Source organism: Camellia sinensis, chromosome 1 (genome assembly GCF_055761805.1).
Source record: "Camellia sinensis isolate YWXY chromosome 1, ASM5576180v1, whole genome shotgun sequence".
Classification (NCBI taxonomy): Eukaryota; Viridiplantae; Streptophyta; class Magnoliopsida; order Ericales; family Theaceae; genus Camellia; species Camellia sinensis.
Window position 1 is genome coordinate 185875023 of NC_138961.1, and position 22113 is coordinate 185897135.

Below are 22113 nucleotides of genomic sequence, written 5' to 3' on the forward strand. Positions count from 1 at the left end.
TTGCAAGAGTTACTTATAAGGGCTTTATACGCCCTAGCACCTCACCTTGGGGAGCCTCGGCATTGTTTGCAAAGAAGAAGGACGAATCCTTGAGATTGTGTATAGATTATCGTAAATTGAATCAAGCCACAGTCAAGAATAAATACCTCTTGCCCAGGATAGATGATCTCTTTGATCAACTTAAAGGCTCTCGTTGTTTCTCCAAGATAGATTTAAGGTCGGGTTATCACCAAATTCAAGTTAGAGAGAAGGACATTCCCAAAACTGCTTTTCGTACCCGATGTGGTCATTACGAGTTCTTGGCTATGCCCTTTGGGTTGACTAACGCTCCAGCCACATTCATGGATTTAATGAATAGGGTCTTTCGGGAGTTTCTTGATAAATTTGTGGTCATCTTTGTAGATGATATTCTTATTTATTCACCTTCCGAAGAGGAGCATGAAGGACATCTTCGTACTATCTTGCAACTTCTTAGGGAGCATCATTTGTACGCAAAATATGAGAAGTGTGAATTCTGGCTTTCCGAAGTGAAGTTCTTGGGTCACTTAGTTTCTAAAGACGGAGTTCTGGTGGATTCTTCAAAAATAGAACCTGTGCAGAATTGGGAGCGAACGCCTCAGAAGTTCGTAGCTTTCTAGGCTTAGCCGGTTACTACCGTCGATTTGTAAAGAATTTCTCTTCCATAGCATCACCATTAACTAGATTGACCCGTAAGGAAGTAAGGTTTGTTTGGAGCGAAACTTACAAGAATGCTTTCTGAGAACTAAAGCTTAGATTGACCACTGCTCCAATTCTCATCAGTCCAGAACAAGGCTTAAGTTATACGGTATATTGTGATGCATCAAGAGATGGGTTAGGATGTGTTCTAATGCAGGAGGGCAAAGTGGTAGCATATGGCTCGCGTCAACTGAAGACGCATGAAAGGAATTACCCGACATGACTTAGAACTAGCCGCTGTTGTTTTTGCCTTGAAGTTATGGAGACACTATCTGTATGGTGAAAAGTTTGAAGTCTTCTCCGACCATAAAAGCCTCAAATACCTATTCTCCCAGAAAGACTTGAATTTTCGCCAACGGAGATGGATGGAGTTTCTAGAGGACTATGATTTTGAAATACACTACCACCCCGGTAAAGCCAATGTAGTAGCGGATGCTTTGAGTAGAAAATCGCTAAGTACGATGGCTAGTCTAGCGATAAGGGAATGGAAGATGATGGAGGATGCCAATGAATTTGCTTTACAGCTTAGTGAATCTCCAGAAAAGGCTACCCTCTTCACTACCATCGCCCAACCTACCCTTGTTGCATGAGTAGTTGAAGCACAACTAGGTGATCCAGAAGTGGATGCAATTAAAGGGAGAATTCTTCAAGGGAAGGAAGAGAGGGGTTTAAATATTCATGCAGATTCTAGTGTTCATTACCTCGACCGATTGTTTGTACCTGAATCTATGAGAAATGAAGTTTTGAGGGACTTCCATCATTCCCGCTTAGCTGTGCATCCTAGAGGCACTAAAATGTACCATAACCTAAGCTGTCAATTTTGGTGGAGGGGTATGAAAAAGGATGTAGCCTCATTTGTGTCTAAGTGTTTGACATGTCAACAAGTTAAGGTTGAACACCAAAGACTGACAAGATTGCTACAACCTCTTCCGATTGCTGAATGGAAGTGGGAACACATCAACATGGACTTTGTTTCTGGTCTTCCTAGAACAAAAAGAAGTAATGATGCAATATGGGTGATTGTGGATAGACTTACTAAGTCCGCTCACTTCCTCGCCATGAGCATGGGAGATTCCATAGAGTTTCTAGCTGAACTTTACATCCGTTAGATTGTTCGCATCCATGGGGTACCAGTGAGTATAGTGTCTGATAGAGACCCTCGCTTTACAGCCAGGCTATGGTAGAGCCTTCAAAGTGCCTTAGGTACTCAACTGAATTTTAGTACTGCTTACCACCCCATACCGACGAGCAATCCAAACGTACTATTCAAATTATGGAAGACATGTTGAGGGCATGTGTACTAGATTTTAAAGGGTCTTGGGAGAAACATCTACCCTTAGTTGAATTTGCTTATAACAATAGCTACCAAGAAAGCATCGAGATGGCACCTTTCGAGGCATTGTATGGGCATTCGTGTAGATCACCGGTATGTTGGACTGAAGTGGGAGATTCACCCTTGCTAGGCTCAGATCTAGTTCGTGAAACTACCGAGAAAATAGCCCTCATTTGAAAAAGGTTAGTTACCGCTCAAAGCCGACAAAAGAGCTACGTAGATAGAAGAAGACGACCCTTATCCCTTGAAGTTAGTGACCATGTCTTTGTGAAGATATCTTGTAGAAAAGGGTTGATGAGATTTGGCCAGAGCGGAAAGCAATCACCTAGATTTATCGGCCCCTTTGATATCATTGAGCGGATTGGAGAAGTTGCATATCACCTTGCATAGCCACCACAACTCTTAGGGGTCCATAATGTATTTCACGTATCTATGCTTCGCAAGTATGAACCTGATCCCTCTCATATATTAAATTGGACGGAGATTGAGATAGACGAAGATGTGTCTTATGAAGAAAAACCACTCCAAATCTTAGATACAAGAGATCAAGTTTTGAGGGGTAAAATAAATCCCTTAGTTAAAGTGTTATGGCGCCATCACAGTGTGGAGGAAGCTACATGGGAACATGAAGCGGAGATTCGCGAGAAATACCCCGACTTATTTTCTAAATTGTCATGTATTTGTTTGTTGTTGTTTTTTTTGCTTGATGAATTGGGCATGAGCCAAAACCTTCTATTATTTCCTTGTCTTGGAGTCAAATTGATATATATGTTTTGCTTGGTTATGAGTTTGTTGTGGATTGAATAAATATGATATTGTTGCCAAACCTTGTCATCATGGTGGGGATGGATATTATTTCGAGGGCAAAAATTCCTAAGGTGGGGAAGTTGTAACACTTAGGTGTTTTAATCTATTGGAAGGTGTGTTTAATATCTTTATTTTTGTTTTGGGAGTCTTTGGAGTTGCTGTATATTGGTTTTGAAGGAGTACAATCCGATTTAAACTCGTTGGGTTTGTTCGTTCATGTTTGTTCTTGTCAAAAGTTCCTTGGAAATTTAGAAATTTTGCCTTGGGGCCGACACTAGCTTTCGTAAGGGTCGACCCTTGCATGTTGTAACGTTTCTGGAAGTGTTGCTGGAAAATAGGGTAGACACCAGTCTGGGGAGGGTCGACCCTCTTATGTTGCAGAATTTCTGTGTTAGTTGCTGGAAAATAGGGTCGACCCCCTCTTGCCAAAGGGTCGACCCCCTTGCTTGTTGCTAGATTGTCTTTTCTACCTAAAGGGTCGACCCCCTTGCCCGAAGGGTCGACCCCTGCATGTTTTTTCAGAATTTTGGGGTTCGAATGGGCCCTACTTTTTGGGGTTTTTGGACTCATCTTTTTTCATTGACCTTAGGGCTAGTTTCTATTACTATAAATAGACCTAAACCACACCTCTCTCATAATTTTCTCCTCTTTTTCCTCTCAAAACCGAGAGTCTCTCTCTCTCTTTCTCTAAAAAACTCACTTTTTCCACTTCAATCCTTAGATCTACACTCTTAGAGGTGTCTTCTCACCTTGATCCTTTGAGATAACATGAAGATCTTGTCAAGGGCTTTCTATTGGTCCGAGAAGTTCGTGGCTTCGTCAACCTTGAGTTTTTCGGGTTTTCTTTCTCATGACTTGAGGTAGGGACACTTTTACCTTAGTATTTCTTTATTTTGAAGGGATTTCATGGTATGATTGTGATTTGTGAGTTAATTGGAGAGTATTGTTGGATCAATCTCATGTTTTACATAAATAAACCATTTTACTTGACTCTTGCTTGAGATTCCTTTACTCACTCTTTTCAAAACATGTATATAAATGTTATTACAAGTCATATCTATAATAGAGGAGAAAAACCCCCCAAAATGTGGTAAAACCCTAGATTCTCCATTTGAGTTAAAAACACCACATTGAATAGGGAATTTCCTTGATTCATGAAATAATAATAGATGAACGATGTGGATGTTGATATAGTAAAAGAATTTGTGGCTTGGATGTTATTTGTTTTCCTTAAATCTTGTGTTGTATTCAACCCTTGGGTAATGTTGGATGATTGTTGATGGAATAAAATATGAATGAATTATTAATTGTGCATGAGTCCGAGTAAGAGTCAGTTGTCCAAATGTGGTGTTGTGTTAGTACCCGCGCGAGGTGTTTAAAAAGGTGCCCAAATGCCCTGTCTAGGCTTATTGCTGGATGAATGTGGGAAAAATATTTTTGGGTGTCCACACAGTCCTGCTGTATGATAGCCGGCAAAAGTGGAAAAATGGATGGTTTTCTTTGGGGTGCCCACTCCCTGCTGTTTAATAGCTGACAAATGTGGGGGTGGTTTTAAAAACAAAAGTAAAGGGTGTTTTAAATTGGACTCTTACAAGTGGACTCATGGTTTGCGTTCTATGGTTGTGAATGTTTGATTGTTGTGCTTGGTGACACGAATAGTCACTGTTATTATTTGGTTGTTATGGATTTGTATGTTTGTTAAGGATTACATGTAAAGATAAATTTCCATGTAATGTTTGGTCGCAAAGATACTATAATCTTATTCAAAGGATTAAATGCTTGGTTAAATGTGTTCCTACTGGGCATATAGCTCAACCTTGTCTTATCTTTTTCAGGAAATGACAGAGTTCTACCTCCCTGAAGGGTTGGTCAAGCAATAGCTCCTTTTTTGGAAAAGTTGATCCATGTGTATTTTGTTATTTTGAATTGAAATTTTTGTAACAAGACTATTAATTATTTTGTTGTAATTGTACGCCTAGAGGCTTATATTTTGTAAGGTCACCTAGTTCATTGAACTGGAATACAAATTCTGAACATTACGGGAATGTATATGGTGAATTTTAACCTCTTATCTCTTAGTTCAATGAGAATGTGGACTTTTTGGGTATTGTTGTATTTGTTTGGGCATATTCTTGTAGGAAAATTTCAGGGCGTTACATGATTGGTTATGTTAGGTCCCTTTGTGTTGCCAATTCCACGAACAAACATTATATCGTGTTCTAACGTTATCTGGAAATTTGGCTTCCTCGCTCGAGCGAAGGAAGTCTAGCTTGAGCAAAGAAACCTTGGTCCCAGTAATTTTCACTGTCTACAAAAATACTGAGAAACGTTATTGTGCGCTCGAATGGACCTTTCGGTAGCTCTAGCGAAAACACTTAATGCAATGCACGCATATTAGTCTTGTCGCTCGAGTGCCAGTTCCTGTGCTTGAGTGACCATTGCAGCCCTATTAGCTATAAAGCTGAGTATCAGTCAGATTTTACACTACAACAAAACTGAGTTTTTACGGCTTCACATCAACAACATACAGTAAATGCAAGCTGTGGTTTCTCACATTTACGACTTGCTTTTTTTTGCATGTCGTAAATAATTTCCCATCCACAACATGTCTATTGTGTAGGTCGTGAATGCTAATAACGATTTTTTTACAACTTGGAGGATGCTACTGCCACAAAGAACAGCTTTGGCTCCTCCACATCGGTTGCTAACAGTGGCTCATAGCAAATTACCCAACCTCAAAATCATGTACAAATTGATATTGATGCATTTGTATAGGAAAACAACCACAGCATCTCCGCCTCACAAATGCTCAACTGAACACCTCGCCTGTTGCTGTTGAAATGGGATTGCAACTATGGGATTTGACTTGTATTGCTCTTTGGCATTGAGTTTTTGATCTTCAACATATCAAGAGTCTCAACATATTTCTGCACTCTTCTCACCTTCAAGAAAATGATGTCAAAATTGAAAATTCAGTATCTTAAATATCAATAATTTAAAACCTTTTGGACGATTTTGAAGTTGAGGACAAATTTTGATGTTTAGAAACATAGTTTTAGATGATTTGGAATGTACATACAGTTTTTGGATGTTCAAAGCTTATGAATAGTTTTTTTGATGTTTGAAATAATATTTTGGTGGTTGATTGATACTTATATGTATATATATATATATATATATATATATATATATATATTTGTGTGTTTGTGTGTGCGAAATTTGTTGTAATATTTTTTTAGATTATACAGAACATGTGAAATAGAACTTGCTGAATTTAAAAAATTATAAATATTCAACTTGCTGAATTTAAAAAATTATAAATATTCTACGACGAGCAAAATAGGCCGTTGTGTTAAATATTTAATGACTAGCATTGAGTGTCATGGATGTATAAGATGTGCTATTAAAAGTTTTTATGACCAACCATGAGTTTCCATGACTGATCATAATACGACTTTACCTTGCACGTCGTAAAATCGTATCTACGGCGTGCATTTGGTGCCATAAAAACCCTTTTTTGTTGTAGTGGTTTAGGTCCAAATGCAACCCAATTATCAATTTTCCATAACCATAGCTTATGAGTTGAAGGCATGATTTTGAGAGTTTTCATGGAAAATGAGTTGAATGTTACATGAAAATCCAACCCAATTCTCAATTTTAAAGGGCTTCTTGGTAACGGTGGTGATGGTGGTGGTGGTAGGGAAGATGACGACGAAGGAAGGAGGAGGAGGGTGGCAGAAGGATTTGGGTAATTCAAGGAATGATGAGAGAAAATAAGAAAAGGTGAGTTTGCATATTTATTAGGGGTGGAAAAAAATCTTAAAACCGTTTGCACCGACCAAACTGGACTGAACCGGCAGCTTTTGGTCGATTTTATTCATTACCTCAGTCTATTCGGTTCTGTTAAGAGTAAAAAACTGAATTTTGGTTTGATTTTTGGTCCATAAGATTTGAAAACCACGTGCACCGAACCGCACCAAATTAAAAGACATAAGTATTTGATCTCAGCCATCCATGGAAATACCTAGTTAATTTGAGCCATTCACATACATGTATATATTTTCGTTTTTCATCAGTGCCTCTTCTATGCCAGCAAACTGTTACTCTCTCTTCTCTTTCTCTTCCTCTCATCCACCTCTGCTGGAAGCAGCCTACTCTCACACTTTTACAATGCTATCAGCCCACTCTCTCACCACTTTATGATGAACACAACGATCTCCATGGTTGACGTCTACATCGCATCTAACTGTTGTTTGCTTCTCCATGGTTGATATCTTCCTCAAACCCTCTCTGTTTACATCAGTGCTTCTTCGTGATAGATTTGTGAACAAAAAAAAAAAATTGACAAATTTAAGGTATGTTTTTAGAATTTTTAGGGTTCAATTTGTTTTTGTTTTCTTTTTTATTTTTATTTTTATTTTTATTTTTTTTTTTGTTTTTTGGTGTTTTTTTTTTTTTTTTTTTGGTAAACTTGGGTTTAATTGATGTTGAAATTGGGGATTTGTGGTTGTTTCTTTAGGATCTCTAAAAACCTAATGATTCCTTGTAGCATAAATCAATGTCACCGAACTGTACCGAACCGGTAAAGTGCTTAATGGTTTGGTTTGGTATATATACATGGTTAGTCAATTTTGGTTTGTAGTAATAGAAAACCGATATGATCGCTTGGGTGGAAAAATCACAAAAAAATAGGCCGAACCAAACCGAACCGTTTTCACCCCTAATATTTATTTTGAAATTTGGGGTCAAAATGTAATTTTTTTATAACTTTTTCCATTTCAAATGTGACGGTATGGGCAAAATTGATACGATTTAAAACTTTAGGAGTAAAATTGAATTATTCAAAGTCTGGGGGTATACTTGAAAATCATGTAAAAGTATAGGAGTAAAAATGAAATTTGCTCAAATATACGACTAAACCAAATTTTGAATTTTACAAACTCTTTTAAAAAATCTAATTACAAAATTCATTTGAAAATCCAAACCATGTATTTATATTTTGACCTCAATTATTTTGCAACAAATTGAATAAATTACATTTTAACTCAATAATTTTATAGTCAATTATATTTTAATTCCAACATTATTTCTACCATGCATACACTAGTATTATCTATCTACACTATTATCCATACTATTATTAAGTGAAGGCCTAGATTGGTTTAGTGAACCATTGTTCTTCTTATGCCACATGACAACTTTATATATGCTAAAATAAAAATAAAAAATATTATACACAGCGTAAGCAAATTTTGAATCCAAAACCTTGAGTTTCATTAAGAATATACTTATTACTTATGCAACATACAAATTATGATACTAAATTCTTTATTATTTATTTTTATTATTAGTTATCTGAATTGCACACACATCACGTGTGCCGTCTGCTAATTATTATTATTATTATTATATTAAGTGGACCCCTATCTTGGTTTCTTGAAACTTTTGCCATGTGGCATTTACATAATTTAAAAAAAAAAAAAAAACCTTCTCTACAATAACTTCCCAGTCTACCACATTCTCCAAATAAAGACGCTAAAATAACTTTTTCTCTTCTCCAATAATTTACTTTTATCATTTTTTTAAAAATTTTTTTTGCTTTGTTTCTCTATTTCTACAATGTTTTTCCCTTTTAAAGAAGTACAAGAGTGTTTGATTCAATTATGGCAAAGGAATAGACTACCTTTTGCTTCTCTTTAACGATAAGTGATTTAAGAGTTTTTAATTTTTTTATTCTCAATGATTGAAATTTTTGTTTATTTGTTTTTTTTTTTTGTTTTTTTTATTTTGTTTATGTTTCTTTTCTTCTTCCCTTTTTACAATCATTCTATTACATGAATTAAATTTTTTTTTTAAAACTTTTTAATTTTTCAAAGAATGTTATTGAGTATATTGAAGATACCCAAATGGATCAAAAATATACAAGAAATTGAGGAAGAAATAGATGTAATAGTAGAAGAACAATTAATAAGTTTAACGATTGAGAAGAGGTCTTTTGGGGCCAAAATTTGGAGGTTTTGATTGGGTTTGCAGAGGAAGTACAAAAGCAAAGTGTAGACCTATACAAGAGTTGGTCATTTGATGAGTCATTATATAGAATTTACATTTATATAATTTGTATTCCTACTTTTTTTTTCCAGGTTATTTTACACAAATTTATACAATTTTCTTTTACAAAGATTGTCTTACAACTTATATACTGAATTTTTTTTTGTTGTCCTGCAACTTATATAATTTTTTTTTTCCCGAGATTGTTCTGATTAAAGGATCATTTCATTTGACTTTCATTCCAATGAACATGACCATATAGTATCACAAAAATATATTCAGGAGTGTAATTGATTTTTGGAAATAGTTTAAGTGGTGAAATGAAATTTTAGAGCCACGTCAATAATTTTATTTGGTTACAGACGGCAGTTGATGATAAAGATAAAATTGATATAGAATTGAATAATTTAAATGTAAAATTATTATAATTAAGAAGATATAGGTCGAATTGATTTTTGAGTAATAATTTGATAGCAAAATGAAAATTTACCTATTTTTATTATTAAGGTAAAATGTTGTTTTTGCTTGATTAATACAGTTACTACTAGTCCACTACACCAGATGATTTCAGTTCTTGAGAGCATTGAAAATAAAATTTAAGGTAATCACCCACTATAACAAATTATGATTTTAGTGATAAAAAATTTAGGAATGGACTCAATTTTTAATAATGATATATTTTTGTTGCAAAAAGTGTTCATATTATAATTTTAGAGACGAAATTGAATATTTAATGATGAATTAGTATATCCTTTTAGGACAAAAACATTGTCTCAAAAATAAATTTTTTTGAGACCAAATTATTTTGTTTCTAAAAGTACATTTATTAGTGACCTCTTAAAAACTTTCTCTAAAAGCATTCTTTATTTTTATTTTTTATTTTTACTTTTCACGATTACCTTTTAGCAACTATTCTCGCAATGATAAAAATTGAATTTCAAATATTTTTTGCAACAAAATTTACACTTTTAGGGATCAAAAAATTTTGTCCGGAAAACTCTTGTATGTTGTATGCTGATAACAAATGTCTTTCTTATGAATAATATGAACTTTGTTATTCAGTTTCAATGTTAATTAATTTACATGCTCATCTACTATTTCTTATGAATAATATGAACTTTATTATTCAGTTTCAATGTTAATTTACATGCTCATCTACTATTTAATTATATAATTATTTTTTTTTATTTATTTTTAATTTATCTTAACGAATGGAATTACATGAAAATCTTAAATTTGAATTTGTTAAAGAGGCTAAAAAGTCAGGAACTTCAATTTTAATTCGCATCTTTTTTTTTTGGCGGGGGGGGGGGGGGGGGAATGGACACTCTGTCTTCATTATTATTATTATTAAATTTGAATTCGTTAAAGAGGCTAACGCGTTCCCTACTCCCTACCACAAATTGAATATGCTTAGAAAAAGTGTCCCACTCACTTTTAATTCCTTTGCACAGACTAACGACACAAAATATTTGCAAGAAACCACCTTTCTCCAGTATATCTCCCTTCACAGAAATGTTGGATCCAGATACAAATTTTCAAACTCTGGAATTTATTTTACCTAACTTGTAAAATATCGATTTTGTAACCGTAATATGTACATCGAATTCTTCTATCCTGCTAATATAGAATACAGACTAAAATAAAGTAGCCAATGAAATATAAGTATGCACATATTCCATCATGTATTAAAACTATTCCAGAGAACAGCTGATTTTTTTTTTTTTTTATATCAGAAAGAATGTTTCATCTATTTGAAAATGAAGTTGTTAACTCTCTTTGTTCATTTCATGTTTTCTATAGCTGACAAGTTTTCCTTAAAAATAATAATAGAAAATAAAATTCCTCAACCATAATCAGGGAAAACTCCAAAAAAAGAAAAAAAAAATCACATTCATTTGTACAATGGTTGGAAGGCACTCACACTATCCTATAACAAATGAGAAACTAATGGCTTAAAAAAGATATATGGTAGCAGAAATCCTTCAATAGAGAAAACAAAAATTACAAGAAACAAACAAACGAGAAATGACCAAGCATCATATATAGATATCAAGGTAATTTATAATGCAAAATTCTTATCGAATATATGCTTTCTGTCAAAAAGTTTAAGAAACAAATAAATTCATTAATCTAATACTAATAAAATGCCATAGGAATTTTGAATTAAGCTCACAGTTTTCTCGTTGTCTTGCCTTTTTCTTTTCAACAAAAAATGGAAACAAATAACAAGAATAGACAAACAGTCAAGGTAAAAAAGGCATTATAATTGACGAACTTATAATTAATCATCAATGACTAGAGTTCTGGTGGATCCTCCAATGTTACTGTAAGAGGGGCTAATTTGAGCCCACTAAATTATTTAGGCCCAATAGCCCAAGATTAGTGGGCCCGAATTTATCGCAAGTCCAAGAATCAGTGGGCTCAGATTTATTGCCATCAAACGGATTGAATCGCTCTAAGCCTCGAAAGGGTTCGGATCCACGAACCTAGAGACTTACTCGGGCCCGGACTCGAAAGGGTATTAAGCAAGCCTAGAGATCCGAGGCACTCGGACTCGAAAGGATTCGGATCCACGAATCTGGAGATCCGAAGTACTTGGCTTCGAACGGATTCAGACGCAATCTAGAAGTCGCTCCGTTAATGAGTCCCAGAACACTTGCGGGCTCGGAGCTTTCCGGGATCTACGCACCAGAACGATGGGCGTAATGGAGTTCGAACAAAGGACCCGATCCCGAGGACGGTGAGTGGAGATAAATTCACTCTTCGGTTAAACTAGCCTATACCCGGGTCGAGGTGGCACGACCTCGGGGGGTCCATGAGACTCGGCAATATTTTGCGGCAGGACGTCCTCTAGGACTACCCCTGACCCTTTGGGATGATTGGGGATCATTGGTTAGGTGTGGCTAAGAAGAAGGGTTCGCCGAGGGACTGATCTCCTCTTCGGGGTTTTCTCATCCTCGGAGAAGTCACCTCCTCGGAGAGGTCACCTCCTCGGACAAGGTGGTTAGAGAGAATATCCCCCATGTGCCTTGCACATGGGCTCCATCCTACATCATGAGGTGCCTATAAATAGCACCCACCCATAGCTTTACAAGGGATGGATTTTGGAGATTTTTAACTCTTGGGAAAGAACTAATTTCCCTTCTCCATTATCAACCTTGAGAGTGAAAGTGGGAGATCCCTGGGAGAGCCTTGCCATTATTCTCTCTCTAGCCATTTTGCCTTCTTCTTCACCCAATCTCTTATCTCCATCATCTCCTTTGTTGTTGTGTTCCTAAGTTGAGGTTATTGAAGAATCTAAGCCTCTCATCATATTCTAGAGAATTCGAAGTTGTTCTTCAAGGATCTTCGAAGATCTTCGAATTTTCCAACTCCTTTCTTGAACCCTCTCCTACATTTTGGCGACTCCGCTGGGGAGGCGGATTGGTTAATGGTCTCAACGAGATCTGGAATCCACACAACTCCAACAAGGATGGCGGGAGAAGATGAAGTTCACCAACAAGGATCCTCTAATGGTGGTGATGACAGAACCATGGCTCCAGATCAACCACTTTTGCTTGAAGCCATTCAAGGACTTCAAAATACTCAGCAAGAGATTCTTACCACTCTTCAGAATCTCACTCACACCATGTTAGTGATGAGTTCTAGTTTTGCACCGGCGCCAAACGGAAATCAAACGGGTGGTGGAGTTATTCCCGCCGGAGCGCAAAATCAAATCCAAGGAGAAGTAGGCCCCAATCAGCCTATGACTCATGGCAACACGGCCACAGTAACACATGCTCAAACCACAGTAGGCGGCGGCAGTTTGCCCATACCCGGGCTCCATGGCGTGCCAAGCCAAGATCCAGTGGTGACTAAGGGAGTTTCTGGTGTAATGAATGGTGCTCCGGCGACTGTTGGTGTCCAGGAAAGCATAAGGAGCATGATGGCGCAAAAGGGGGCTCTGCCCGTACCTAATCTTGTCACGCCACCAGTAAATGTTACCCGAGCACCAAGCGGGCCTCCTTTGGTGCCGACAACAAATCTGCAAGTACAACCCGGTATAGCGGCGCCGTGCGGTGGACTCTATGGGCCTCAATTCAATATCCCATCACCAACTGGCTTGTCTATAGGCGCTGATGGCCAGTATCGTCAAATGTCCTCACCAATGATGAATTCGCAGCACCAGAATGGCCAAGACGCCCCTAGCTCAGTCTTCGGGTACATAAGCCAAGTCCCGGGAATACCACCATCAAACTCTCTCCCTCAACAGTTTCTCACTCTCGCCGATGTGCAGGCCATGTTCGATCTCGAACGGGGCAAGAGGACCTTACCCTCTTTGCCTGATCCAGACGTCAAGCCGCCTTACCCCATTGAGATGCTGAGCTATCCATACCCTGAGGGGTATACAGTGCCGAAGTTCATCAAGTTCGACGGCAAACAAGGAAATGCCCGAGAACATGTTGTGCGATTCATCGAGACTCTAGGTATTCATGGTTCAAACCACGTCCTCCGACTGAGAGAATTCTCTAAGTCCCTCACCGACCGAGCATATAGTTGGTATGTTAATTTGGCCCCAAACTCTGTCCGAAGTTGGGAGGAAATGGTTAACAAATTCCACTCCAAGTTCTTTCAAGTGGCGGAGAAGGTGACCACACTTACATTGTGTAAAGAGAAGCAACAAGAAAGTGAAGACATCCTTGACTACGTCAAAAGGTTTCAGGACAAGGCCGTGGATTGTCATGAAGCAGTTGAGGAGAGTTATCTGGTTCAAATTTGTCTAGAAGGGGCATTGAGCAGGTACAAAATGTTTCTAGTTAACCACAAGCTACCCACCTTCTCGGCATTAATAGAAGCAGCTCGGAACATTAGCATTCCTCAGGCTCAGGAGTCCGGATTTAAAGCCAGTTACAAGACTAGTTTCAAGTCATCTCGTGGACCTATCGTTGCTGCTGCCTCTGCCCCGGATACCCGAAATTCACAAGGAGGAGGTCATAGAGGCCAGAAAAGAAAGCAATATAATGGTGAAAAGGGGAATGTTTCTTATCCATGTGGAATCGAGGAAGTGAAAGCTCTAGTTAAGGAATGGGTGGCTGACGGAGAGCTAAAATTGCCTTATGTTGAAGAAATGCCATCAAAAAAGGACCGTGAGAGCCCTGAATTTTGTGTCTACCATCGTACATTGAAACATCCGACAGAGAAGTGTTGGACTCTCAGGAAAATCTTCAGAGATAAAGTCGAAGCAGACGAATTGAGGTTCAAAAAGCAAGGGACTCAAGACATCCGAGAACAACCATATCCTCAACACCGAGACAAGGGCAAGAATGTTGCTATGATAGCTTATGAAGGCCCAATGATCGAGGCTATCGCTAATCTCGATGACGATGACTGTTATCTGGACGACATCCTCGAGCCAGAGGGTGAGCAAGTTTACTATGGAAGTGCTCTCAATCCAGAGGGCAGAACATTTATGACTCATGGCGAAGATCCCTTTGATCCAGAAGGAGGAGAAGAATACTATGGAAGAGGAGGACACCATGTTTATGTGGCATCTTATTTTGAGGAGACCGAGGAGATAGTTAACTACGAGCCTCCAAGAGTGGAAAAAGATCCGGATCACTATGCCAAAACCTTGCAAGACTGTGTAAAGTTCAAGCAGTTCTTTGACCAGCTTGGACTTTCCAAGGTGGCAAGAGCAGAAATCACCAAGTCTATCATTAATATAGCTGAGGCACACCATGAGGAATGCATGTCGACTGAGGGATCTATCCCGAGGAAGGCAAAAGAGCAATCTAGTGCCATTACTTTCTCCGAGGTGGATCGGAAGTATCCTTTTTCTCACAATCGCCCCCTTTATGTGACTGCTTTTATTAACGGGGTTGAGTTCAAAAGGGCCTTTCTAGATAGTGGAGCCTCTATCAACATTATGACTCGCGCTACTCTAGAAAAGGCCGGAATCTCTGAAGAACGCATTGTGAAGCAGCCGATAGTCATCACTGGCTTTGGTGGAGAAAGGAGAGTTACTATCAGATGCGTAACAGTTGATTTAGCCGTTGGAGAGATTCGCTCAGCCACCAAGTTCCATATTATCGATTCTGAGGCAAATTATCACATCATTCTAGGGAGGACCTGGATGCATAGATATGGGGCTGTACCATCGAGTTATCATCAGTGTGTTAAGGCTAAATGGGGAAAGAAGACGGTGACAATTCAGGCTACAGAAAGGCCTTTCGAGATCCATGAAGCTCATTATTCTGATGCCATCTACTTCACCGAACTGGCTGTCGAAGAAGTTCCCACCACCTCTAAGCCTCGAGGGGTCAAAATTCCTCGTTGGGAGGATATCAAAGATGACAAGGAGCCGATGGCAGAGTCAAGTAAGCGGGCAATGTCTAGAACAGAAAGTCCGCCTATTCCTCGGAAGGTGATGAAAGTTCGAGAAGGAGGCAAGATGGTGTACTATTTATGAAGGTGCGGGGAGTCGGTTCTTCAGTCACCGACTCCGAGTCAAAAGAAGAGCCTCCTGACAATGATATAGTAATAAAGCCTGAAGTGGCTCCAGAATGTATGCAAGATGGGCCGAAGCCTCAGCCCGAACAACTTATCGAAATAGATCTGAGTGATGGACAAGATGCACCGAGGCCGGTATTCGTAAGTTCGAGCCTTTGCCCAGAAAAGCGGGAACAGTTGTTAAAGTTGATAAGCCGATACTCAGATGTGTTTGCTTGGTCATATAAGGAAATGCCCGGACTAGATCCTGACCTAGTCTCCCACTATCTTGATGTATTCCCAAACTCCAAGCCAATTAAGCAAGCTGCTCGAAAATATCATCCAGATCTCGAAGAGAAGATTAAGGAGGAGATTGAAAAACTTCAACAGGCTGGTTTCATCCGGCCAATACAGTATCCCACGTGGTTAGCAAACATCGTGCCAGTAAAGAAGAAGAATGGCCAAATCAGAGTATGTGTAGACTTTCGAGATTTGAACAAATCTTGCCCGAAGGATGAATTCCCTCTTCCTCACATCGACACCCTCGTGGATACTACCTCGGGACACTAGATGTTCTCATTCATGGATGGATTCAGTGGATACAATCAGATTAAGATGGCTGAAGAGGACGCAGAAAAGACCGCTTTTAGAACACCTCTAGGAAACTTCTTCTATACAGTCATGCCTTTCGGACTCAAGAATGCCGGTGCAACTTACCAAAGGGCTATGACTGCAATCTTTGATGACATGATCCATCATGAGATGGAAGATTATGTTGATGATCTAGTGGTGAAATCCAAGAAAGAAGAAGACCATATCCGAGACCTTGAGAAGGTATTCAAGAGGTGCCAGAAATTCAAAATGAAGATGAATCCTCTCAAATGTGCTTTCGGGGTGATGGCCGGGAAGTTCCTCGGGTTTCTTGTACATAGGCATGGTATCGAGGCAGATGAAGACAAGGTCAAATCTATCAGAGCAATGCCTCCCCCGCATTCTCAAAAGGAGTTAAAGAAGTTCCTCGGGAAGGTGTCTTATATTCGGAGGTTTATCCCAGCACTGGCAGAGATCTCTGCGCCTTTCGGCTCTTTGTTAAAAGGAGATGCCAAGTTCGAGTGGAACCAAGAGCACCAAAAGGCCTTTGAGAGAATCAAGGCGGCCTTGACCTCTCCTCAAACCATGATAGCCCCGCAGCCCGGGGTGCCTCTAATGTTGTACCTAACTTCAACCCCCAAGTCCATAGGGGCATTATTGGTCCAAGATATAGATGGAGTAGAACGCCCGGTGTATTACATCAGTCGGAAGATTCGAGGAGCAGAAGTCCGATATACTCCAGTAGAGAGACATTGTTTAGCTTTGGTATTCACTGCCCAAAAGCTCAGACATTACTTCCTAGCACATCAGATTCAGATTGTTACTAGAAGTGATCCAATCCGATACCTCCTCAGCAAGCCTGCTCTAACCGGGAAGGTGGCAAGATGGTTGTTAGCATTGGGTGAATTCGAGATCACATGTGTAGCCCCCAAGGCGATCGAAAGCCAAGCCTTAGCTGATCTCCTTGCCCAATTTCCAAGTGGTGACTATGAACCAGTGAATGAAGAATTAAGAGGAGAGGTGCACGCAGCTATGACTTCCGAGGAAAGCTTCTGGACATTGAGCTTTGACGGAGCAGCAGCCGGAGGGAAGGGAGGAACCGGGATAGTCCTTACAAGCAAAAGTGGGGAAAAGTTATATTTGTCTTATAAACTGGATTTCCATTGTTCGAATAACGAAGCCGAGTATGAGGCTCTTATTTTAGGCTTGATAGCAGCTGAGAAGCACAGTATCAAGAAGATTCGGATCCGGGGGGACTCAAAGCTGATAGTGAAGCAAGTTTCAGGACAGTTCGTCTTAAAGGAGCCTGCCTTGGCCACATATCGAACAACAGTCCAAAGGCTTCTTGACAAATTTCAGAAGGTCGAAATAGAGCATGTGCCTCGCTCCGACAACAAGTTTTCAGATGCCCTCGCAACATTAGGGGCAAGAGTTGACATTCCAGAGGAAGAGGCAACAATTGTTATCAAGAAGAGAACAGAACCTTCAATAATACCCGAAGACAAAGGCCTTCCGGAGGACTGGAGAGGAGAAGTCCTCGAACAACTCAGAAGCAAAGTTGGAAAACTGACTATGGCCAAGCTTGCCCAATTCACAATTATTCAAGGTGAACTTTACTTCCGAGGAGGTACCGGATTCCTAGCCCGGTGTATTGGCCAACAAGAAGCAAGCTTCCGACTACAACAGATCCATGAAAAGTCTTGCGAGGATGGGGATATCAGTCTGTATAGAAGAATCCAAAGACAAGGTTATTATTGGCCCGAGATGGAGAAGGACTCAAATCAATTACAGAAGGAATGCCCCAAGTGTCAGTCATACATCCGGGAGGATGAGAGTTGCTTTGAAATTGATACCCCTGACTGGAGGCAAGTCTACATTGACTATCTCAAAGAGGGAACACTACCTGAGAGCCCGAGGGACATTGCACACCTCAAGAGGAGAGCGAGGCGGTACTTTCTTGATCAGGACAAGCTGTATAGAAGAAGTATTGAGGGCACTCCCTTGAGATGTCTCTCCAAGGAGGAGTCAGATCTAGTCCTCGGAAGAGCCCACGAGATTGAACATCAAGGAGGGGCTCGGCTGTTCGAGCAACTTATACACCTTGGGTATTACTGGCCGACCATGGAGTCAGATGCATCCCATCACGTGAAGAGGTGCCAGACTTGTCAGAAACACGGAAATTTGATCCATGCTCCAGCTGTAGACCTGCATAGTATCCGAACGCCATGGCCGTTCCATACCTGGGCTTTTGATCTGATAGGGCCCATCTCCACATCTTCTAAGGGGTACAAGTGGATTCTCGCAGCCACAGAATTGAGTACAAAGTGGGTCGAAGCAATTCCTCTGAAGAACGCTACGGGGCCTGCAGTCGCGAACTTCATCAAGGAGAATATCATTTGCCGATTTGGAGTACCAAACACCATCCTCTCGGATAACGGCACTCCCTTCATAAACAAATATGTGAAGAGCCTCCTAGAGACTTACCAAGTGAAGCATCACAAATCCACACCCTACTATCCAAAAGGGAACGGGCAGGCGGAAGCCACAAACAAGACACTGATAAGGATTCTGAGCAAGATGATGGATGAGTTTGGGGGGACTTGGTCCGAACAGTTGATAGTAGCCCTATGGGCGTATCGCACTTCGAAGAGAAAGCCAACTCAAGCAACTCCTTACTCCCTTGTGTATGGGTCCGAGGCAGTGTTACCTATAGAGTTGGAAACGCCATCTGCTCGAATGGCTCTCGCCTCGGGGATGGTATTGGAGCCTCGAACCACCAGATTGGAAGCATTAGAGGAAAAGCATGACAGAGCTGCAAAAGTCATGGAAAGATATCATGAGTCTATCGCCCGAGCCTATAACCAGACTGTGGTACCAAGGAAGTTTGAAGAAGGTGATCTAGTATGGAAGATTGTAGACCCAATCATGCGAGGACAATCTTTGCCCAAGTTTTCTCCAAAATGGGAAGGGCCCTACAATGTGGTTCAGGCCAGCTCAGGTGGGTACTACAAGCTTGTAAGGGTTGAAGATGGCTTCCGAACTGGACCGCTCAATGCAAAGTTTATCAAGCATTACTACCCATAGTTGGACTCATCTATGTTGAAATTCATTTTCATTTTCTTACTTTGTCTAAAAGTCGTATTCCCCTTACGCTATGAAGAAGCTGGTTTTCTCTATGGTGTATGTTTTATCCCATCACTTACAGTGAATCTATTATACTTTCGTCAAGAAAGTTGAAGAACTAATGAGAATATTCAGCTTTTATATGTGCATATGATTGTTCTTTCCATTGTATCATTCGAAATAAATATTTTATCAAGTAGAATGAGAAAACAATGCGAAAATATCCAAACAACAAAAAATTTTGTCATTTCATTGCATTGTCCTAGATAAAACATTTTTATCGAAAGGGGCAAGAAAGTAATGATAAAAAAAAACTCAATCTTTCCTAAAGACACCCTCGAAGAAGATGCCCGTCATATCTACATCTGGAGGACAAACAGTAGAGTGTGCCTCTAAAGTCTCCAAGGCCCGAGCATAACCCGACTCAAGTTCACGAAGAGTTGCCTTTATCTCATCTATAGAGGTGCGATAAGAGGCAAGCACAGACATAAGTTCCAGCTGATGACTGGCGTTCGAAGCTATATCCAGGCGCTTCCGAAGCCATGATAAGTCCACTTGGTGACGCTCCATGTCAGAGATCCCCTGATACGCCGTCTCGACTACTTTCCCATTAAGGTCACACAACCGTTGCCTGTCCAAGCTATATAAGATAGTGGCAAAAGACTCGAGAAGAGCAGTCTGAATGAGTGGACACTGGCAAGCAAATGAAGCAAAGGTCTCCGGGTAACTTGAATGCACAAGCTGTAGAACTGAAGCAAACTCAGGAGCTACCCAATAATGGAGAAATGATACTTTGCCAGAAGCTGAAGGAGGAATTGGGGCCGGAAAGTTGCTAGTCTCAGGAATCTCCCCAATGTCTATCGGGTTAGATGAACCACCCGGAGGGGTAACTCCCGGCAGAGGTCCCGAGCCTGAGAATGCCGAACGATAAGGGGAAAGACCAAAAGCATCACTATCAATGTGGAAATCACTGAGATTCAAATCCAAAATATTCGAAGGCACTGGCGATGAAGAACCTCTGGCAGTCGTCTCAAAGGCAGGTGTTCCCCCTTGAGAAGGAGAATCGTGAGGAGTTACAAAGAGAGTCGGAGTAGAGTCCGGGGCAGGTGAAGACGGGACCCCGGTAGCAGCTAACACTGGAGCAGAGTCTGAGGTAGGTGAAGGCAAGACCCCGTTAGCAGCTAACACTGAAGAAAAGATAAGAAGGCCTTATTAGAGGTAGGGAACAGGAAAGTCATTTAAGTAAAGATTTCTCACAGATATAAGTAAATGACAAACTTCAGAAAGAAAGATTACCAGAGGGAGAATCAATATGCAAAGCAGGGGCAACTGAAGGACTCCTAGCATCAACAAAGTCACTTGGTCGTGTAGAGACCACCTGATCGATCTCAATGTCTGATGAAGCCTGAACAGTAGCAGTCATCCCTGAAGAAGGAAGGAGGGCCGGAGGATGAGAATCACCATAAGTGCCAGAGCGAGTCTCAGAGATCTCTAGCACATCCACCTCCACACCATTCCCAGAGGCGCACCTCATCTCTACATCGCTTCTAGAAGCATGGCCCGCGACATCAATTTCTGTGGCATCAGTCCCTCCAGCAATCTCAACATCAGAACGGTGAGCCCCAATAAACTCGTCACCAAGGTAGTGCTCCTCCTCAGCTACGGTAGGGCGATGACGACGCGTGCGTGGAATAAGGTCACAAAAATGATCGGAGGACTCAGCCTCATCATCATCGTCATCTGTAACTGCTATACGAGGGGTGCACATCTTCACAAGTCTTGCAGACAAAGGGAGGGTGTCGTCCAAGTCTGAGTCCGGCCTGGGGGAGGCAGCATGGCCAGGAGCCACGGTACCGAGAACGTCAACAACCGCAGGATCCTACACAACATGGGCAAATAAAAGTTTTCATTTTAGAAAGTATAGTCGCAAGAAGGAAAGTAGCTTCAAATCAAGAATTTCGGGTACCTCATGAAGCCTTTTGGAAAGGCGAGGAGCGGAAGGACTGGCATCAGAAGTCCTCTTGTGAGCCATCTTCTTAAGGCGGGTCGTCCGAGGACCAGAGGCCTTATTCAAAGGGACTGGCTCTGGAGAAGTAATTGCCAAGCTAGAAGCAGATGCCCGAGCAGAAGGGTCAGTTGGAGCAGATGAAGTGAAGAAACCCTCGTACATGTGGTCATATTTTCGGCTCTCGGGTAGCCGAAGAGAAGAATCCTTCTTAAAAATCGGCGGAGGCAAACATACGGTCGGTCTGCTCTGGACAAATGCAATAAACGCATCGATATTCTTCTGCCAATACCGCCTGAAAGAGGGGGTGAAACCCCCTACTCGGCTCAAGCCTGGCATCGTCAAAGAGCCGGATATGGGAAGCACGGTGTGTACAAGCCGGCGACTGAAGCGCCCGTAGCTCTCTGAAAATGATAATAAATGAGGTGCTGGCCACGGGGCACATTGATCAAACCCGAATTGACATGCTACACGGTCAGGCCTATAAACGGCACTATCAACGCCTTCCTCATGCCACACCGGTAATGAACTCGGACGGATCATAATCAGCATATCAACAAAGGGTGCAGGGATGTTCTTCGGCAAAGGAAAGGACACCGAGCGGGAGGAACCATGATAGATAAGCGGTGTGGCCACACCTACAGGTGGGCATACATACGGCCGTGCCACAAAGCGTCGGGGATCATCCACCAGAGTATTCAAGGATAAGGTGGAAATGGTACGTGACCAACGTGTAATCAACGGCTGGCAAGACTTCGCTTTCTCAAATGTCCGAGACCCATCAGTATCGAGCACGGGGATGCCATCTTTATCCACTATCTCCCGAAGAACCTCTGCCTCGAATACAGTCAGAGCAGGGGCAAATTTTGGGAACCTCTCGAAGAAGAAACAAAGTAGGAACTGGCTGTGAATGAAGGAGACAGGCTCATATCGACCCACGGAGCGAACCATATCTCGATGTAGTAGATCCAGCCGATAATAGAGATTCCCAAGAAATAGGGGAGCCAAAGGGATCCGA

At 40.8% G+C, this 22113-nt stretch overlaps 1 protein-coding gene across 1 annotated transcript; it reads right to left on the bottom strand.

Annotated features, from left to right (window-relative positions):
• Positions 1–5709: 5709 nt before the first annotated feature.
• On the bottom strand, positions 5710–21534 carry LOC145821465 (uncharacterized). Its single transcript, XM_082917990.1, has 4 exons — positions 21057–21534; positions 20387–20969; positions 20168–20277; positions 5710–5799 (listed from the first exon to the last, which is right to left on the bottom strand). The coding sequence occupies exons 1-4, from the start codon at positions 21432–21434 to the stop codon at positions 5710–5712; spliced, it is 1161 nt and encodes a 386-aa protein (XP_082774116.1). The 5' UTR covers positions 21435–21534.
• Positions 21535–22113: the final 579 nt, after the last annotated feature.

Excerpts from the sequence above, each read along its gene's own strand:
- LOC145821465 (XM_082917990.1), bottom strand. The coding sequence starts at position 21,434 with ATGCCAGGCTTGAGCCGAGTAGGGGGTTTCACCCCCTCTTTCAGGCGG. Across the intron at positions 20,970-21,056 it reads TTTCCAAAAGGCTTCATGAG|GATCCTGCGGTTGTTGACGT; the intron begins GTACCCGAAATT and ends CATGTTGTGTAG. Across the intron at positions 5,800-20,167 it reads ACTCTACTCCGACTCTCTTT|GTGAGAAGAGTGCAGAAATA; the intron begins GTAACTCCTCAC and ends ATTTTCTTGAAG.